General features: G+C 32.2%; 1 protein-coding gene across 1 annotated transcript; it reads right to left on the reverse strand.

Moving 5' to 3' along the window:
• Positions 1 to 386: 386 nt before the first annotated feature.
• On the reverse strand, positions 387 to 7,386 carry LOC109338407 (DDT domain-containing protein DDR4-like). The gene is made up of 12 exons (XM_019575640.1): positions 6,650 to 7,386; positions 6,444 to 6,554; positions 4,492 to 4,578; positions 4,369 to 4,406; positions 4,197 to 4,278; positions 3,640 to 3,746; positions 3,363 to 3,528; positions 2,579 to 2,671; positions 2,264 to 2,387; positions 1,963 to 2,005; positions 1,595 to 1,783; positions 387 to 1,503 (listed from the first exon to the last, which is right to left on the reverse strand). Exons 1-12 carry the CDS (start codon positions 7,034 to 7,036, stop codon positions 723 to 725), a joined length of 2,208 nt encoding a protein of 735 aa, XP_019431185.1. The 5' UTR covers positions 7,037 to 7,386; the 3' UTR covers positions 387 to 722.
• Between the last annotated feature and the right edge of the window lie 10,941 nt (positions 7,387 to 18,327).

An 18,327-nucleotide genomic window follows, 5' to 3' on the forward strand; every position in this document is an offset into this window, starting at 1 on the left:
CACTTTCTAGAGGGCTTTAGAAGAGTTTTTCCATGAATTTGTATGATACCACTTTTTTGGGTGATTTATGAATTTAATTATATGAACTATTTTGAGCCATCACCTTAAAACAAGATCAAAGATCCTTTGATAGTAAAAGGGAAACATGTGAAAAATATGTAAAAAATAACAGCACAATGGAAATTTTAAAATTAATGAGACAAGAAATTGACATTTTATATTAAATTAAATTTCCATATATATGAGGATGACAATTAAACAGCCTGACAATTTCCATATAGCAGTTTCAGAAGTCAATTTCATTATAATTACCATTTTCTGATTTGATCATACTAACAGAGAATGCATGTCAACCCTAATGTTCAACTTAATCTGATCACTATCAATAATCTAAAAGCCACATAATTTTAAAGTTACAATACTCGTTAACAGTTATAGTACAATGGAATGAATGGGCCAAAATAATGCCCAACAAATTCTCATTCATTTTCTTAGAGACCATTTGAATGTAGAAGAAAATACTAAATACTAAAAAATGACTAATCTACAGAACTCACTATCATGCTGCTTCTGGCGTCAAATCATGCATCATGTGCTGCTTTGCTTAGATTGCCATAGGAACAGATCCTGTGTGGTAACTTCCTTTGAGGCATATTATAACAAAATTTATAGTTCAGTTCTATTATCATACATATTGGCTTCCCTGATTAAAAAACTACTATTCAGTAATCATCATTGCCCTCATCTTTTGTCAGACCGTCATCAAATCCTGAGCTAGGAGCAAGCTCATTCAAATCAAGGAAACGTCTCTTTTTCATGCCATCATCAGCTTCCTCCTGACCTGGACTACTTGATTTTTCAGGAGGCCGGTTTTCATTTTGGTTGTGTTCATTCTCTCCTACAGCAGGACATTCGTTTTCTATGTCGGTCAAAGGGTTAGTAACAGGCTCAACTACTTTAATTTCATGATCTTCATTGTCATCTGAATCTTCACTGTCTATCATATAATCCCCTTCCTCGGTGGGATCTGAGTGATCATCTGAAGCATTATTAGACTTCTCAGGTTTATCAAACTCGGCTTCAGAATCAGACATCTCATACTGATGGTAGTTTATACGGTTTCTGGTGGCCCTCTTACTGCGTCTTAGACCTGATTGAATTTCACCGACGGACCTCTTTTTAGTTTCCCTCCTAGTACGGCCTCGCAATTGCTTGAATTTACGGGGCTTGTCGCTATCTTCACTAATACTCAACGAATCTTCATCTTCATCTTCTTCATCTTCATCTTCAACACTGTCTTCATCCCAATGATATTCTTCATCTCCTTCAGAGGCAGAGCCACTAGAAACCTTCTTTTGCTTACGTTTCCGGAGATACTCTTCATCATATACAGCTTCTCCAACAATATCATCATCATCATCATTATCTGTGTCAAAGTCTGCATCATTATCTGACATTGCAACAAACTCTTTCTCTGAATACCGCTGAGGCCTCTGTCTTTTCCTATTGATGATGTTAAAACAAGATAATTAGTGAAAATCTGATAAATGGCATCAAATATAACATTATTTGAAGAGGAGAAAAAGCTACACACCTACGGTCAAATGTGTCAGGTTGATCCTCATCCTCTTCATCATTAAAGTCAGGTGATTTAGGAGATGACATACGAAAATTCAAATCTTGTGGGGCAGGTGAAGAACCACTCCATTTACCATTAGTCAAAGTTTCAGGTTTTGCTCTAACTTCTCTCCTGGGTATATGTTCTGGGGATGGTTGTTTGTTTCTGACGAAGGAAGAAACAGATATATGTGCCGTGAGTACTAAAGTATAATCAAATGACTACAATTGACACCTTTTGCTATCCATAACAAAATACACAAATACATAGGGAAAAAATAGTTAATCATATCAAGAATGGCCAGAAAGAGGGACAGAATGTAAGACAAAAGATGATTTACATACTTCGTTATCTTAATCGCCTCATTGATGGACCGATCATAATCATCTACAATAACATTGGAATTAACTGTTAGGTTAATGTAAAATCCGCACATAACGATTCTCATGTCCAAACAAATAGAAACGCGGGAAGTTCAGGTAATTTTTATTTTGGTTAATAGTTGAACGGAATGCAAACATATAAAGTAAAAACCATAGTTACTCAGTATGTGAGTCACAGTTTATACCATAATCACATTTTATAAGTTCATATTTCCATTCTGTAATTCTGCACAAGTTATAACAGGTTAAACCTTGCTCTTACCATAAGTGTAGGTAACAGGTTTCCTATCACGAAGTGAACGCCCTGGGGCAAGCCCATCTACACCGTAGAAATTATCAAGAAGAAGAGCTTCTCTGTGCTGCTTTTTCAGCAACTTCTCCTTTCTCTGCGATGCATAAATATATAGGTCAATTTTGTCAGTTAGAAACTCCATGAACAGGCCAAAAAGAAAGATCAAAAGAACACATGATTTGAGTTTAATTATCAGCCTGCCCCCTAACTTCTCACTTTCCTCAACCGCTGCCATCCAAAACAAAAAAGAGAGTAAGAGACAGTTAACAAACATAAATAAATTACCTTGTGAACTTTCTCAATTTCAGGAAGCATGTCTATCTTCAGCCTTTTCCCTACAGAAGCCTCCATTCTGTTTTTACTCGATAAAAGCTTCTCCTATGCAATAAGATGAATAAATCGAAATAAGACTTAGATCAAATGAAGAATTGAAGTCGCAATCCATTTAAAAAGCAGGGGAGGGTTTGGTGAATCTCACTTTTATTGTTTCCCTCTAAAAATGAAAAAAGAAAAATAACTGTTAATCCTATCATCGGAAAATAAACAAATATGGGCATTGTGAAAGTTCTGTTTTTTCATTTTTTTTAGTGAAAATTGTGAAAGATCTAAAATCAAACTATAAAATAAGATTAGAGAGTGGATCATTGAATAGAATTGAATGTGATAGATGGACTACATTAAATATCCGATTCCATTAAACAATTGCCACAGCTAATTCTGATATCTGGTTCACACATCCTTCATGGAGCACATTTTTCAAAGCACAAACAGGTTCTATGTTCACTCATAATTTAGGGCAAGTTTTCTAAAAAATGGGCAGCCTAGGGAAGGTAGCACAGTCTTACCTTCGCAATCGAAGAGGTTGTTTCCAGGATTCCAATGCATGACCAATTTATAATAAAATTAGGACCAATTTATGATTTCAGATATAAACCCTAATGCTAATCAATCAAGTGATTCATTATCTAGGTCACAAATCTATACCTTGCAGTCACAATTCCAATGAAAACACTCAATAATTGCAAAAACATGCCCACTTAACACAAATACATTAGCTTCAGTAACTTACAGAGACATCTTGAAATTCATCAAAATTAGTAGCAACTGCTTCCCACTGATATGATGTATTAGAAAGAACTTGGGAACCTCTTGCTTTCCCTTTCTTCACTTGAACCACTTCAGTTTTTCTTATTTCCCGATACAACCTATGACCAATAATTGGGTCGTCTTCATACCTGCATTAATCAAAATTTAAATGAATCAAAAGACAGATATAAATACACAATAATTTCCCAATAGGGCATTCAAAATTTGAATAGGTTGAAGTGAAAGGAAGAGTATCTTACCAATAAGAAATTCCATGTGAATCACCACCAATACGCTCCTTTCGGAAAGTTGAAAGTTGAACACCATGTTTTATTGAGTTGTCAATGTAACTTCGGATATCTTCTTGCTGTAAAATATTCACCAAATTCAATTTAATCTTTTATGTACACATCTGAAACAAAACTATTGGAGAAAAAGGATGCCTAATTAGACACAAGCCATTTAAGCACTAAATATATATCTGACCACGAATCTATATGAACTGTATTACAAGACAAAATAGGCTATTATAAAAAATAAAATAAAAAGCAACCTATCTCAGCTAAATGTTGCACCATTAAATGCACTACACAAAGAATCACTTGATACAAAATAAACCAAAAAAGGAAGGTTGATGAACAGGAAAATGCCATGCATAGAATATAATGCCATAATGCAGCACTCAGCTTGAATGGACTCTTCATTATTTTCCAATTAGATCCAAGCTAAATCAATCAGAATGACCTCATCCTACCAAGTTTCCCCATTTTAGAAAAAGAGATGAAAAAAAATATTAAACACTAAATAGTAACAGTACCTCAGCACGAATGTCACATAATGCTTTTAAGATGACAACACGGACCCCAGGATCAAGTGATTTATATACTTCAATCTCCGCCCTGCCATGTTAGAATAGGATGAGACTTGGGAAAGGAGTATATATTAATAACATAGGTTTGTAGATATTTCATGGCTAGTTTAGTACTTACCCATGTGAAGCAACAATTGGAATATCCCCATTAGCAACCTGCATTTCAATCCATCCCAAGTTAACTCAACTAAATATACATTATTCTTAAATACCAACGTGCTGAATGAAAGTGCCTCATTACCCAGTACCACCAATCTCTCAGTTTTCTGCATAATACAGTTATCCAAGTATCATGTGTGAGTGCCATTCGCGTAATGGGAGGGATTGCCTATAGAAACATTTAATAAATAGTATTGTCAGAGAAGCAACAGTTTCGCATACATGTGACTGCATAAAGAACAAAGTACTGATTCTCCAGAGGAAATGAAACTGACAGATCATTTCCCTATAACAGGCTACAAAGACAATTTCAGATACCTCTTACAAGATCTTAAACTTTAAGACCCTTAAACATTCTCTCACTCACTTGACAATATATCTAACAGACATTAGATTAGCCTCTCTCTGAAGTTTCTACATACTCAAAATATCAAGGACCCTAGAAAGTATAAGTTTGGTAGTGGCATATACATTGCAATTGGCAGAGGTTCATTGCACCACTGCAGACTTAGAATCTTCCATAAGTTCAACTAATGTACCACCACTGTTTTGATCAATTAATCTGTCCATAAATCATTCGATCATGGACTTTTAGAATACCCCCTGTAATATAAACCCTTTTCTCACTGAAGCACAGGAATTTCAATAAAGACATAAATCCTCAAACATTTTTCACTTATAATTTTCCTACAAGTTTTGAATCTGACAGGAAAATATAATCCATCCTAAAAACCATGCATTAAGATTAGGTACAAAGAAGACTTTTGCATTAAAATTGAGAATCCACCAACATTGATCTTTCCTTCTACCAATTTATTTGTGAGCAAGCAGAATAACCTCTTTACACGCTGGTCAGCAAAGTATCTATCAGTGTCGTACAATATTGATCTTGACTGTCTTTGAGATTGATTGGCACTCAGAACATTAAGAACAGTGAGGCAACACATGGCTTAAACCCAGAAAAGACTTAAAAATTATATAGCTGCAATTGGAATTGTACCCATTTGGTTCAGCTTACAATTTGTCTACCTAAAACTACTACAAATAAATGAAATTTAATAGGATTTTAAAAGCAAACACAACCGCTACCAAGTTTTAAAACTAGGGTGGATAAAAGGCATAACAAGTACTTATCTCTTCCAAACACTAAGGACTAAGGAGATGGTTTCTCATATATCCAACAAAACCTGTAATCAAGTACTTGCTCTGAACATACTGATATCTGTCAAACATGCAACTTTGTTACAAAATTATTTCCATTTTATAAAAGGGTAGCCCAGTGCACCTAGCGGGGTCTTGAGAGGGTAGACGTATGCAGCCAGCAGCCTTACCCTCTCAAGCAAAGAGGCCATTTCCGTTTCATCTCACAGTATTATATTGTTCAACTTAATTTTGTGGCCATGAGTCCATCAATTGGTAATGCACTCACAAACTCCAAGATTGTGAGCATTTAGCTTCGTTCCTTCCATCAAAATCCAAATTGCAACGCCAATTACCCCACCGTATCCCAAAATTTGAGCAGTGAGTTGTAGTCCACACTTTTATTTTCAATATTTTTATCTATTCAATAGAAAATTTAGCAAAGTTCTCACCTTTGTCATGTAGAGTTTTAGACAATTCCAAAACATATGAATACATTAACGTTTAACGCTCGAACTAACCCCAGTAAATTTCAAGTTGAATAATCTATTTTCATTCAACCACAACCGCCTGTTATGATCCTAGTTAAACTCCAAAAATCGAACTCCATAACTCATGATTCAGAATTTTCTCTGTCACCCTAGCAATGCATTCAACTAAACTAGCTCAAAACCATAATTTTCAGTCAAAGGTGCATATTTAAAATCACAAGCATAGGAAAATTTGTTAAATTACCAAAAATAACAGCAGAAAAAAGAAAACAATGATGGTAACATTCATATAATAACTTCAGATGAGAAAATAACAATAAGTACTAAAATAACATATTCCCCAAAGATAAGGATTCAGGACCAAACATTTATAGAAGAAAGAGGAAATGCAGTAAACACAAACCTTTAACAAAGGCATATGTATATCACCCAAAGTGTCATTAGGGTTAAGAAGTGCTGTTTCGAACTCTTCAGCTGAAAATTCTACTGATATATTCAAAATATCCCTAAATAGCTGCAACAAGGGGAAAAAACACAAACCCTAAAAATTCCGAAAACAATAATACATAAACCCAATCCAACAACAAAGATCAAAACTTTGAATCTCACATTCAAGAAATTTAGTACGGAAGCTAACTCCCACATGGACCGGAGGTTCCACCGTGGCAACAGCGACGGCGGGGGCGGTTCCACCAGCGGCGTCACGATCTTGCTGCATTGCTGTTGGCGCGGCGACGGCGGTGGCGAATCCTCCTCGTGATGCCGCTGCTGCTCCTTCTTAGCGGCTTTGGGCCGGCGCCTGATGGTTGCTGCTTCCTGCTGCGACGCTGAACGGATGCGGGCAGCAGCACGAAGAGTGCAAGCCCGGGATGGGCGGTTGCTCCGGGTGGTTGCAGGAGGAGCGGCGGTGGCGGGTTGTTCCTTATGGGAATCGGGCTCCGGCGAGGGTGGGTGAGAGGGTTCGACGGTTGGAAGCGGAGGAGATCGTTGAGACATGGTGAGAGAAAGAGAGATTCAAGAAGAGGGTTTAGGGAAGGTATGGTGAGATTAGATGTAGAGGATTATGGGTTAGCATTGAAAAGAGAAAATCAAAGTGAAGGGATTGTAGAGAGAGGGAAAGGGTTTTTTTTTTATTTTCTTATTATTGTTGAGAGAGAAACAAATAATGTTAAACTTATTTGTTTGTTTTTTTTTTTTTTTTTTGACCAAACACAAAGGGTATAAATCGTGAAATACAAAGGTGAATGGAAATAGAAAACAGAGAAGAGCGACGGGATTGCAGAGGCAGAGGGAGATTACAAGGAATTTGAGTGTGAGGGTTGGAGTTTTTCAATTTGGGTTATTTCGTGTTTTTTCTTCTTCTTCTTTTTTTATATTAGGTGTGTTTGCTTCCTAGGCTAACTAGACTGATATTTTCTTTCATTTGAAATAAAATAGGTCTAAATTTTTTATTGAAAAGTGTATGGAAGTCCCTCTAAATTTTATGTCTTAAAAATAGTTATTATTAATTTTTAGTTACTTGTTACACTTTATCATTTAATAAAATTTGTTAATATAAAAATATATTGTTAAATTATTAGTAGACTAAGTAACCAACTTGAAAATCATTATGATCATATTCACAATAGTAAGAATGTAATATTGTATGTATGTGAATATATTCAAAAGAAAACATCATCATAATAGAGAATTAATTGAGAAGATGATAAATAATTCTAAGAATAAAAATAAAATGCATGAAAAAATTGTATTGCTACTATAAATTTAATATTATCTTTATTCAATGACAATTTTATCAATAATAGCATGAAGAAAAAAACTTTGGGATAATTTATTGCAAAAAAACATAGTTTATGATATTTTTATAGACTTTTTTTGTTTTTAAATAAAATAAAATTAATTACATAGTTTGTAGTTGTTTGATTTATAGTTAAAAAAACCAAAAATACTAAGTAGTGTTAGTTTGGTGTATGATATTGCTAGGGATGGCAACAAACGTGAGCGAGTATGGGTAGTGCTTTCGTTTCCCAAACTTATAATTTTTGCGGGTACTCATGCCGGTAGTGGGTATTTGCAAGTACCTAACAATTTTTTAATTTGAATTATATATTTATATATTTTATAATAATCGAAATATAAAAATAATTATTACATGAATGATATGAAATTTATATGTTAAACTTACGATCATAGTCAAATAGGTGTAAATTTTATGAAATAATTATAAAATATATAATATATATTCTTAAAACAATAATAAAAAATTATAATATATATATAATTTAATTAAAAACTAAATTTAAAATTTGCGGGTACCCATAAAGCGGATATCATAAAATATGTTCTCACCCATAAGTTATTATTGCGGGTACCTATTGTAGTATTTCCAAAGATACCCACAGGTCAGATTTTTTGTCATCCCTAAATATTGTTGGCTCTCTAGGAATTATGTTGACCAAAAGATCAAGATGAAGGGTTTGATTTAACAGACAGGAAAACAGAAAACCTAGGAGATTAAAAAATGTATTCATAGTTTGATGGATATACTTAGTTATGAGAAGCACCATTATTAAAATCATACTACCAGTTAGGGGTTGCAAAATTATCCATAATCTAAAATCCATCCAAATTAAATTCATTTAAATCCATTAATTCTAACGGATTTAAATGGATATAATCCAATGGATAATGTTGATAATGGATCGATTTAAATCCATCCATTATATCAATGGATATCCATGGGTATATCCATTTTGATGATTACCCAATCCATCCAAAAAAATAAAAACATTTTTTTCCCAATTAATATAAAAAAATCACTCTCACCTTTCTAAGCACAATTCCACACATTTTACAAAAGTTGAAAATTGCAATTGTGATTTTAAAAAGTGTTTATCAAAAGTATAAACGATTTCGACCTTAGTGTTTTAACCCAACATCTTAATGCAAAGTATAAATATATCATTTTTGTTATTGACTAATGTGATAATATAATAACAAAATGAAATATTTCAGAATGATGGACTGTTGCATATAACTTATGGAAGTCCCAATTATTAGGAGTGTAAACGGTTCCGATTTAAACCCGAAACTGATGAAACCGAACCATAAAATGCGGTTTGGTTGAGCTCCTTAGTTCGGTTTTGCGGTTCGGTTCAGTTTTTTATTTAGAACCATTTAAGTTTGGTTTGGTTCACGATTTTATAAATTTTGGAACAGCTAGAACCGAACCGCATATTAAAAAATAATTTTATTTTATATTTGACTGGTTAAGCTTTAAAGTTAGGAGATAAAATGTGATTAAGAATTTAGAATTATTAATACATATAGGCTATAAATAAGACGCAAATAGAAAAAATTAATTAGTAAACAAACCTAAATATCTATTATCTCTATTATCCATTGAGAAGATAGAAAAAAAACTAAAAAATTAGTATACATTTTATCAATATGTAGATATGAAATTAATTAAATAAAGAAATTAACGAACTAAAAGAAAATAAAGGAAGAACTTGAGGATATTACTAATGATGTGGAGTATTAGGTGTTACTGTTGGACTAAATTATTGGTACCAAATTTGTCATTCTTAAATTTTGTTGGACATTGTCGAAGATTTTGTGGACTAAAATTTCAAGTTTGTAGTGCGTTGAGATGTTGAATTATTATTGTTTTACTAGAATTTTACTAGAAAGAGTATTAAATACTTTAATATTAATATGTTTAGTATTCATTTAGTTGACTCTATACCTTGCAACTTTTGTTCATCTATTTTTTTAAAGGATTTTCTTTAAATAAGTTAAAAAACCAAATCGTTAATGAACGGTTCGGTTTGGTGCCTAAATAAAATTTGCGATTAATCAAGTAGAAATGAACCGTATTTTTGTGTTATGTTCGGTCACTAAATTGTGTCAAAAACTGAACCGAACTTTTACACCACTGTCAATTATGTTGCACCATAGATTTTTTCCAATAAGATTGCTTATAAAAAAAACTTCACAAATTGACCTTTTTAAAAGTGCTTATCAAAAAAGCAATTTTTAAAAGTGTTTGTTAAGAAAATTATTTTTTAAAATGTGTTTTTTAAAAAATCACTTTTTAAGAATAATTTTTAAAAAAAAAACACTTTTTAAATTTTTTTAAAATTGATATTTAAAAATGATTTATTAAATAATAATTTTGAAAGAATTTTTTTTCTTCAAATTGCTTTATTAAAATTGTTTTGTTCAAATTAAAAAAAGTGGGTTGGATATTCATCCATCCAATCCATTAAAATGGATACATGGATAGCATGGATGGATTAGAATCCATTCGATATGGATGAATTGGATAATTTAAAAATGTGATGTAGTGAATTTATATGGATTGGTGGATAGTTTTCTATCCATCCAAACCCATCCAATTGCCAATGGATTTTTAATTATAATTATATTTTTATATATTTTATAATAATCAATATGTAAAAATAATTAATATTTAAGTAATATGATATGTACATTTCATATTACTCAACTAATAATTATTATTTAATTAAAATATCTTAATTTTATGAATATAATCTAATCACTAAAATTTATTATGAAATAATGATAAATATACAAAATATAATGTTAAAATAATAATAAAATATATAAAATATTTAATTAAAATATATATGTGGGTACCCGCAAGTTGAGTATTATGATACTCATTTTCACCTATAAGCTATTTTTGTAGGTATCTGTTGTAGGTATTTTGATGGGTACTCACAGGTCGGGTATTTTGTCATCCCTAAATTAGTTCCACATTTATAATAAACAACTAGATCAATATAGAGTTGAGACAAAGAGATTCACACATATGTACCTAATTCATGCTCCAATGAACTAGGTTCCTTTGGCATAAAGCTTAGGTTTTTACCATTCAATTACAATTACCATATATTTTCACCATGCAATCATTCTCACAACTATACACCTTGTCATTTCTCTTTGGAATATAAGGCAATTTGATGTCAAAAATGAATGAAGATCTTCTATTCTAAAATAATGGTGTCTTCTTGTCTCTAGCCAATAAAATTTTAGTGAAAAGAGTAAACATAATAGTTTTTATTTTTATAATTTTGAAGTGTCATTTTTTTATTGAATATGGACATGGATCGGGACATGAATGATGACAATTGATCTCCATTCGTTAAAAATATATTTATGCATGACGCACAAAGGAAACAATATACATAGAGCAACCTCATGGACTTGTGAATCCCGATGCACCTCACATTGTATGCTTATTAAAGAAATCTCATCATGGGTTCAAACAAGCTTTCATGTATGGTTTGATTGTCTATATCCAAATTCTTGCTTCATCTTGGCTTTCTTTGCACTAAAGCAGGTTTTTCATAATTCATTTTTAAAACAAGCTCAGTGATAACAATGCTTTTAATCTATATCGATGATATTTTAGTTGCAAGTAACAATTATTCCTTAATGGCAACTTTCCTTCAATAGCTTAGCCCTCATTTTTCCGTTAAAGACCTTGGTGCTTTACATTACTTCTTGGGAATATAGTTAATTCATTTTCGAGTAGTCTTTTCCTCACTCAACATAAATGCATTCATGACATGTTATCTACAACAAAAATGTTGGGCAATATTGCCATTGCCACATCACAAGTCCTCCAACAAAAGCCTTGATCTATAGATAATGTCATCGTTGATGCTACAAATTTCATAGCATTCTCAGTACACTTCAGTATTTGACTTTCAATTGTCCACACACTACTCATGTTGTCAACACTTTAGCAAATCAGTTGTGACAAATTTAAAGGTGATTAAGCGAATCTTGTGCTATCTCCAAGGCACACAATCCTGTGGAGATCTTTATCTATCTAACACCTCACCTTCCTTGTATGGGTTTAGTGATGCTTATTGGGCTAGTTGCCCTATCACTACACGAAGTACGACATGGTATTGCATCTTTCTTGGTGCTAATTGCATCTCATGGTCTTCTAAGAAGCAATCTACTATTGTCCGCTCAATCATGAAGCAGAATCATAGAAACCAGATTCGTTGGCTTGACTGGAGAACCGCAAATTAGTTCATGAGTACTGGTTTGCGGTACTTTTATGACCCAATATGCCCCGATTCGTGTATTGATACTCATTTCCAAGTGAACCACCATTAAAGATGTTTTTTTTCTCATCCATGAACTTCAAACCGCCATATGTCTAATTAACCAACCCCATCAACCAAAAACCAACAAGAATGACGATAATAGAGCAAAAAAACAAAGAAAGAGAAGAGAAAAGAGGAGCAGCCACCATGGAGAAGAAGAAGACAAAGGCAAAAAAAGTTAGGATTAAAATGAAATTGGTTTTAATAGTATGGGTATTAGATTATTAGGCTTACTTGGATAACCCAAACTACTTTTTACTTCTCAATTTAAATAAAATTATTTCTTTAAAAGAATCTTGAATGATTTGTTTCTCAAAATTTAATTTAACTCATTTATTTAGTTTTCATTAATCAAAATACACTTAAGTGAAAATAGTCATATTATTACATCATATTAGATCATAAATTATCCAAATTAAATATAAAATTAAATCAAAGAAAATTAAAATAAAATATTTTAAATATATTATTAATTAATAGTCAACCATAATATAAGTATAAAGATCATATCAAACATGGATAGGGTAACATACTGTGTACTACGTACCCGTACCGAAGAGAACCACGTATCATGTGTCTATGAGCAGAATATCGCTATATGACTCACATTATAGCGGAAATAACATGGATATCCTTCACGATGTAGGTGTCTCTCTCGCTCAAGCTCCACAACTATTTTGTGACAATATCAGTGTTCTTCATATGACAATAAATCATGTGTTTCATGCTCTCATCAAACATATTGAACATGACTATCACTTTGTTTGTGAGAAAGTAACCGTGGGAGCTCTTGATACTCATTACATATCTACATCTAAGCAAATCGCAAATGCCTTCGCCAAACTACTCGCTAAACATTAATTTCTCATCTTTCACAACAAGTTCGACGTGCATTCAGGTCCACCTACCAGCTTGAGGGGGCATGATAAGAAACAAAATCAAAATCTCTTGAATGATGGTGACTATGACACTAATATAGGAAAGAAAGCTGAAAATATATTATTTGACAAAATAATATGCAGCAATTATTAAGGAAACATATTCCTTAAATTGTGGCAACAACCAGGATCATTTATTCTAGAATATTTAATTTCTTTCCTTATAGTGTGTTGCATGAGCTTCTTTTGCTTTCTCTGTAGTTACCCCTCGGGACACATCATTGTCATAGAAAAACGACATAAACACTTGATCAAAGGCGCAACAAAATTATCAACAATGAACCAAATGAGATAAGGGTTGGTTTCACTTAAAGAAGATAGTATGCCCTTCAACAAACTCACCAAATTTGGAAGATTCAAGGTTAAACCCATAAATCCACCTAAGGCAACAAAATAACATCAATAAATCACAAGTAACTTATCAAATAACAACCAAAATATGATGGGAGGTTCATTAGATATTTGCACGAAAAAAAGGTAAGGTCAAATCTAATTTTTTATATAATTAAGGATATTCACCCACCCGATAGATAATGATAGTCCTTTCACAGGTGCATGACTATCATCTCCTAACAATCATCATTTTCAGTATTTGAACCTTTGACTTTTAACCAGTATGATGTGTGGGAAGTCAGAGAGGCTTACACTATTATAGCATTGTCTTGTCTAATCTTCTTAACTATTTAAAGATTGAAAAGTGGATATTTTTTAAACTTTAACTTCATTTTTTTTTATAAAGTGAAAATTTATTTAGAGATATTGAAAAGTTAATTTGTTAAAAAGAGAAAGACAATGATTTTTGCAATATGTAAAAATGATAATTAATTAAAAATAAGTTTGAAGCCAAATAACTTAATATGTATCATATAGATCATATTATGCAGCTTGATTAATATATAACTACCATATAGCACAATATTGATAATGTGTTTACATTGAGCATATAACAACTACTTTACCATAACTATAAACGGGCAGGAACCCAAATATATCAACAAAACTATAAAAAAGTTGTTAATTGTTAAGTGTCAAATTATTTATATTTTATATATTCTTTTCATGTCATTTTAACTACTTAATCAACTCAAATTAATAAAATTATACTAATACATAATTAATAATTATTTAGATGGTAAAATCTCACCTTTGGAATGCTTGTAGGCTTCATTCCGGACAAAAGAGAATAAGTTCTAAATTTATGGATAAGATTTGACCACGCTCATCGCTAATGTCACACCCAACACAAAAGGACTCACGTTGAGCACAAATCATGCGTTGTGCATCTAAATTCGAGAAATTCATAAATTAACTATTGTCCAGAATATGCTCAGTGTAAGGGGTGGTGCACCTAGCACAGTAAGCAACGCTCAATGCAACCTGGTGAGTCCAGAGTTACGACCAACCAGCTGGATCTCACACTCAACGCAACAACCGTGCGCTGAGCGCATTAGCCAACCTCAAAACACTATTTATAGGCTTCAGCACCACTTCACACATACACTAGATCCTAAATTCAATTCCTAAGATGTTTAGAATGTATTATATACTTCGTAGTCTGTAATTTATGTTAAGTTAAAAATATGATGTAAAGACTATGAAGCAAGAATAGTGAGGATAATTGATGTTCATGGTGGAGTTGACACCTCCCCGTGAACTCAAGTTCCAAATTCAATTTTTACGACTTATGTATAAAAATACTAAATTAGATTTCTTTTTAGCTAGGATTGGTTTAGTTATTCATTGATATACTTTGAATTTACTCTATGAATGAAATTGATATTATTTTTATGAATTACTCTTGCTGTTTGAATAAGGTTTGTTATGTGTTTGACAATATTAACCATTATGTTTCATACCAATATTCCATTAATTTTGTGGTTGAAGTTTTTATCGCTGTTGTTTATTTGATAAATAGGTTTCGACTATCTACGTTGAATAATGAAAGTCCTTATTTTAAGCTTTTCAATCAATATCCTCAATATTACAGCTTCAAGGTGATCAGGTGTTAATGGTTACACGATATCACAATTACAAATGCATAAAGAATAATATTGAGGATATTTATAAAAGAAATTATATTTGTCATCATGTTGGTATTGCTAAACATCAAAAGTTGTTGAAGTAGAAAGACAAACAAGACATAAAAGTCCAATATTCATTTGTTGTCTAAAAATGTTTATTATTAAAAGAAAAATTGGCTTCAAGGATTAGTAGTTACATATTTTAGAAATCCTCTTAGCCATGCATTATTGGAAGATAAAGAGGTTTGGCTCCTTCTTGCTTATCGTGACATTCCTATTAGTAATCAAGGCCACATATTATTGTTATCAAAAGCTAGTTGTTCAATAAGTATTATAATGAGAGTGCTTCTATTGGAAAAGGGGATAAAAGTAGGGTATCTACCATTTTTATAAAAATAAATTTAGAATTTTCTTCAATTACATAGTAATGTTGGTAAAAAGAATAATGTTTCGCATGTTCTAAAGTTATGCAAAGGTCTAAAAGATAGAGATGAAGCATCTCAATATGATTTCACTATGGATGAAAGTAATAAGTTGGAGCATATTATTTGAGTATTTTGTGATTGAATTCAATCATGTGAAGCTCTTTTTGAGATGTGGTTGTCTTTGATACTACATATAAAATAAATCGTTTTGATATGTCTCGAGACTATGGAGCAAGATTGATAATCATGGAACTTAATTTTTCTTTGGCTTTGTTCTATTGCGAAATGGGAAGATATCTTCCTTCACATGGACTTTAAAGGTAACTTTTCTTATTTGAAGTTGTTTTTGTAACTCAAGTTTCAACTTGCCTACTATTAAATTTTTAATTGTTTCTTCATTGCTTTTTATATTTTGTCAAAATAAAATATCCTTGAGAAATTCTTACTTATCAAGACCATGCATATAAATAAGCTATTTTGAAGGATTTTCCAAATACAAAGCATACATTTTGCATATGGCATATTGTGTCAAAGTTCCCAACTTGGTCCTCTTTATCTTTTCGTCCAAAATATGATTAGTTCAAATTTGATTTTTATTGAATATACAATTTAGAATGTGTAAGTGATTTTGAACTACAATCGAAATTAATGGTTGACAACCTTGATCTAAGTATAAAGATCATATCAAACATGGATAGGGTAACATACTGTGTACTACGTACCCGTACCGAAGAGAACCACGTATCATGTGTCTATGAGCAGAATATCGCTATATGACTCACATTATAGCGGAAATAACATGGATATCCTTCACGATGTAGGTGTCTCTCTCGCTCAAGCTCCACAACTATTTTGTGACAATATCAGTGTTCTTCATATGACAATAAATCATGTGTTTCATGCTCTCATCAAACATATTGAACATGACTATCACTTTGTTTGTGAGAAAGTAACCGTGGGAGCTCTTGATACTCATTACATATCTACATCTAAGCAAATCGCAAATGCCTTCGCCAAACTACTCGCTAAACATTAATTTCTCATCTTTCACAACAAGTTCGACGTGCATTCAGGTCCACCTACCAGCTTGAGGGGGCATGATAAGAAACAAAATCAAAATCTCTTGAATGATGGTGACTATGACACTAATATAGGAAAGAAAGCTGAAAATATATTATTTGACAAAATAATATGCAGCAATTATTAAGGAAACATATTCCTTAAATTGTGGCAACAACCAGGATCATTTATTCTAGAATATTTAATTTCTTTCCTTATAGTGTGTTGCATGAGCTTCTTTTGCTTTCTCTGTAGTTACCCCTCGGGACACATCATTGTCATAGAAAAACGACATAAACACTTGATCAAAGGCGCAACAAAATTATCAACAATGAACCAAATGAGATAAGGGTTGGTTTCACTTAAAGAAGATAGTATGCCCTTCAACAAACTCACCAAATTTGGAAGATTCAAGGTTAAACCCATAAATCCACCTAAGGCAACAAAATAACATCAATAAATCACAAGTAACTTATCAAATAACAACCAAAATATGATGGGAGGTTCATTAGATATTTGCACGAAAAAAAGGTAAGGTCAAATCTAATTTTTTATATAATTAAGGATATTCACCCACCCGATAGATAATGATAGTCCTTTCACAGGTGCATGACTATCATCTCCTAACAATCATCATTTTCAGTATTTGAACCTTTGACTTTTAACCAGTATGATGTGTGGGAAGTCAGAGAGGCTTACACTATTATAGCATTGTCTTGTCTAATCTTCTTAACTATTTAAAGATTGAAAAGTGGATATTTTTTAAACTTTAACTTCATTTTTTTTTATAAAGTGAAAATTTATTTAGAGATATTGAAAAGTTAATTTGTTAAAAAGAGAAAGACAATGATTTTTGCAATATGTAAAAATGATAATTAATTAAAAATAAGTTTGAAGCCAAATAACTTAATATGTATCATATAGATCATATTATGCAGCTTGATTAATATATAACTACCATATAGCACAATATTGATAATGTGTTTACATTGAGCATATAACAACTACTTTACCATAACTATAAACGGGCAGGAACCCAAATATATCAACAAAACTATAAAAAAGTTGTTAATTGTTAAGTGTCAAATTATTTATATTTTATATATTCTTTTCATGTCATTTTAACTACTTAATCAACTCAAATTAATAAAATTATACTAATACATAATTAATAATTATTTAGATGGTAAAATCTCACCTTTGGAATGCTTGTAGGCTTCATTCCGGACAAAAGAGAATAAGTTCTAAATTTATGGATAAGATTTGACCACGCTCATCGCTAATGTCACACCCAACACAAAAGGACTCACGTTGAGCACAAATCATGCGTTGTGCATCTAAATTCGAGAAATTCATAAATTAACTATTGTCCAGAATATGCTCAGTGTAAGGGGTGGTGCACCTAGCACAGTAAGCAACGCTCAATGCAACCTGGTGAGTCCAGAGTTACGACCAACCAGCTGGATCTCACACTCAACGCAACAACCGTGCGCTGAGCGCATTAGCCAACCTCAAAACACTATTTATAGGCTTCAGCACCACTTCACACATACACTAGATCCTAAATTCAATTCCTAAGATGTTTAGAATGTATTATATACTTCGTAGTCTGTAATTTATGTTAAGTTAAAAATATGATGTAAAGACTATGAAGCAAGAATAGTGAGGATAATTGATGTTCATGGTGGAGTTGAC

The sequence above is a fragment of the Lupinus angustifolius genome, unplaced genomic scaffold (assembly GCF_001865875.1).
Source record: "Lupinus angustifolius cultivar Tanjil unplaced genomic scaffold, LupAngTanjil_v1.0 Scaffold_25_106, whole genome shotgun sequence".
NCBI lineage: Eukaryota > Viridiplantae > Streptophyta > Magnoliopsida > Fabales > Fabaceae > Lupinus > Lupinus angustifolius.

Excerpts from the sequence above, each read along its gene's own strand:
- LOC109338407 (XM_019575640.1), bottom strand. The coding sequence starts at position 7,036 with ATGTCTCAACGATCTCCTCCGCTTCCAACCGTCGAACCCTCTCACCCA. Across the intron at positions 6,555-6,649 it reads CCGTACTAAATTTCTTGAAT|CTATTTAGGGATATTTTGAA; the intron begins GTGAGATTCAAA and ends CCCTTGTTGCAG. Across the intron at positions 4,279-4,368 it reads CCAATTGTTGCTTCACATGG|GGCGGAGATTGAAGTATATA; the intron begins GTAAGTACTAAA and ends CTAACATGGCAG.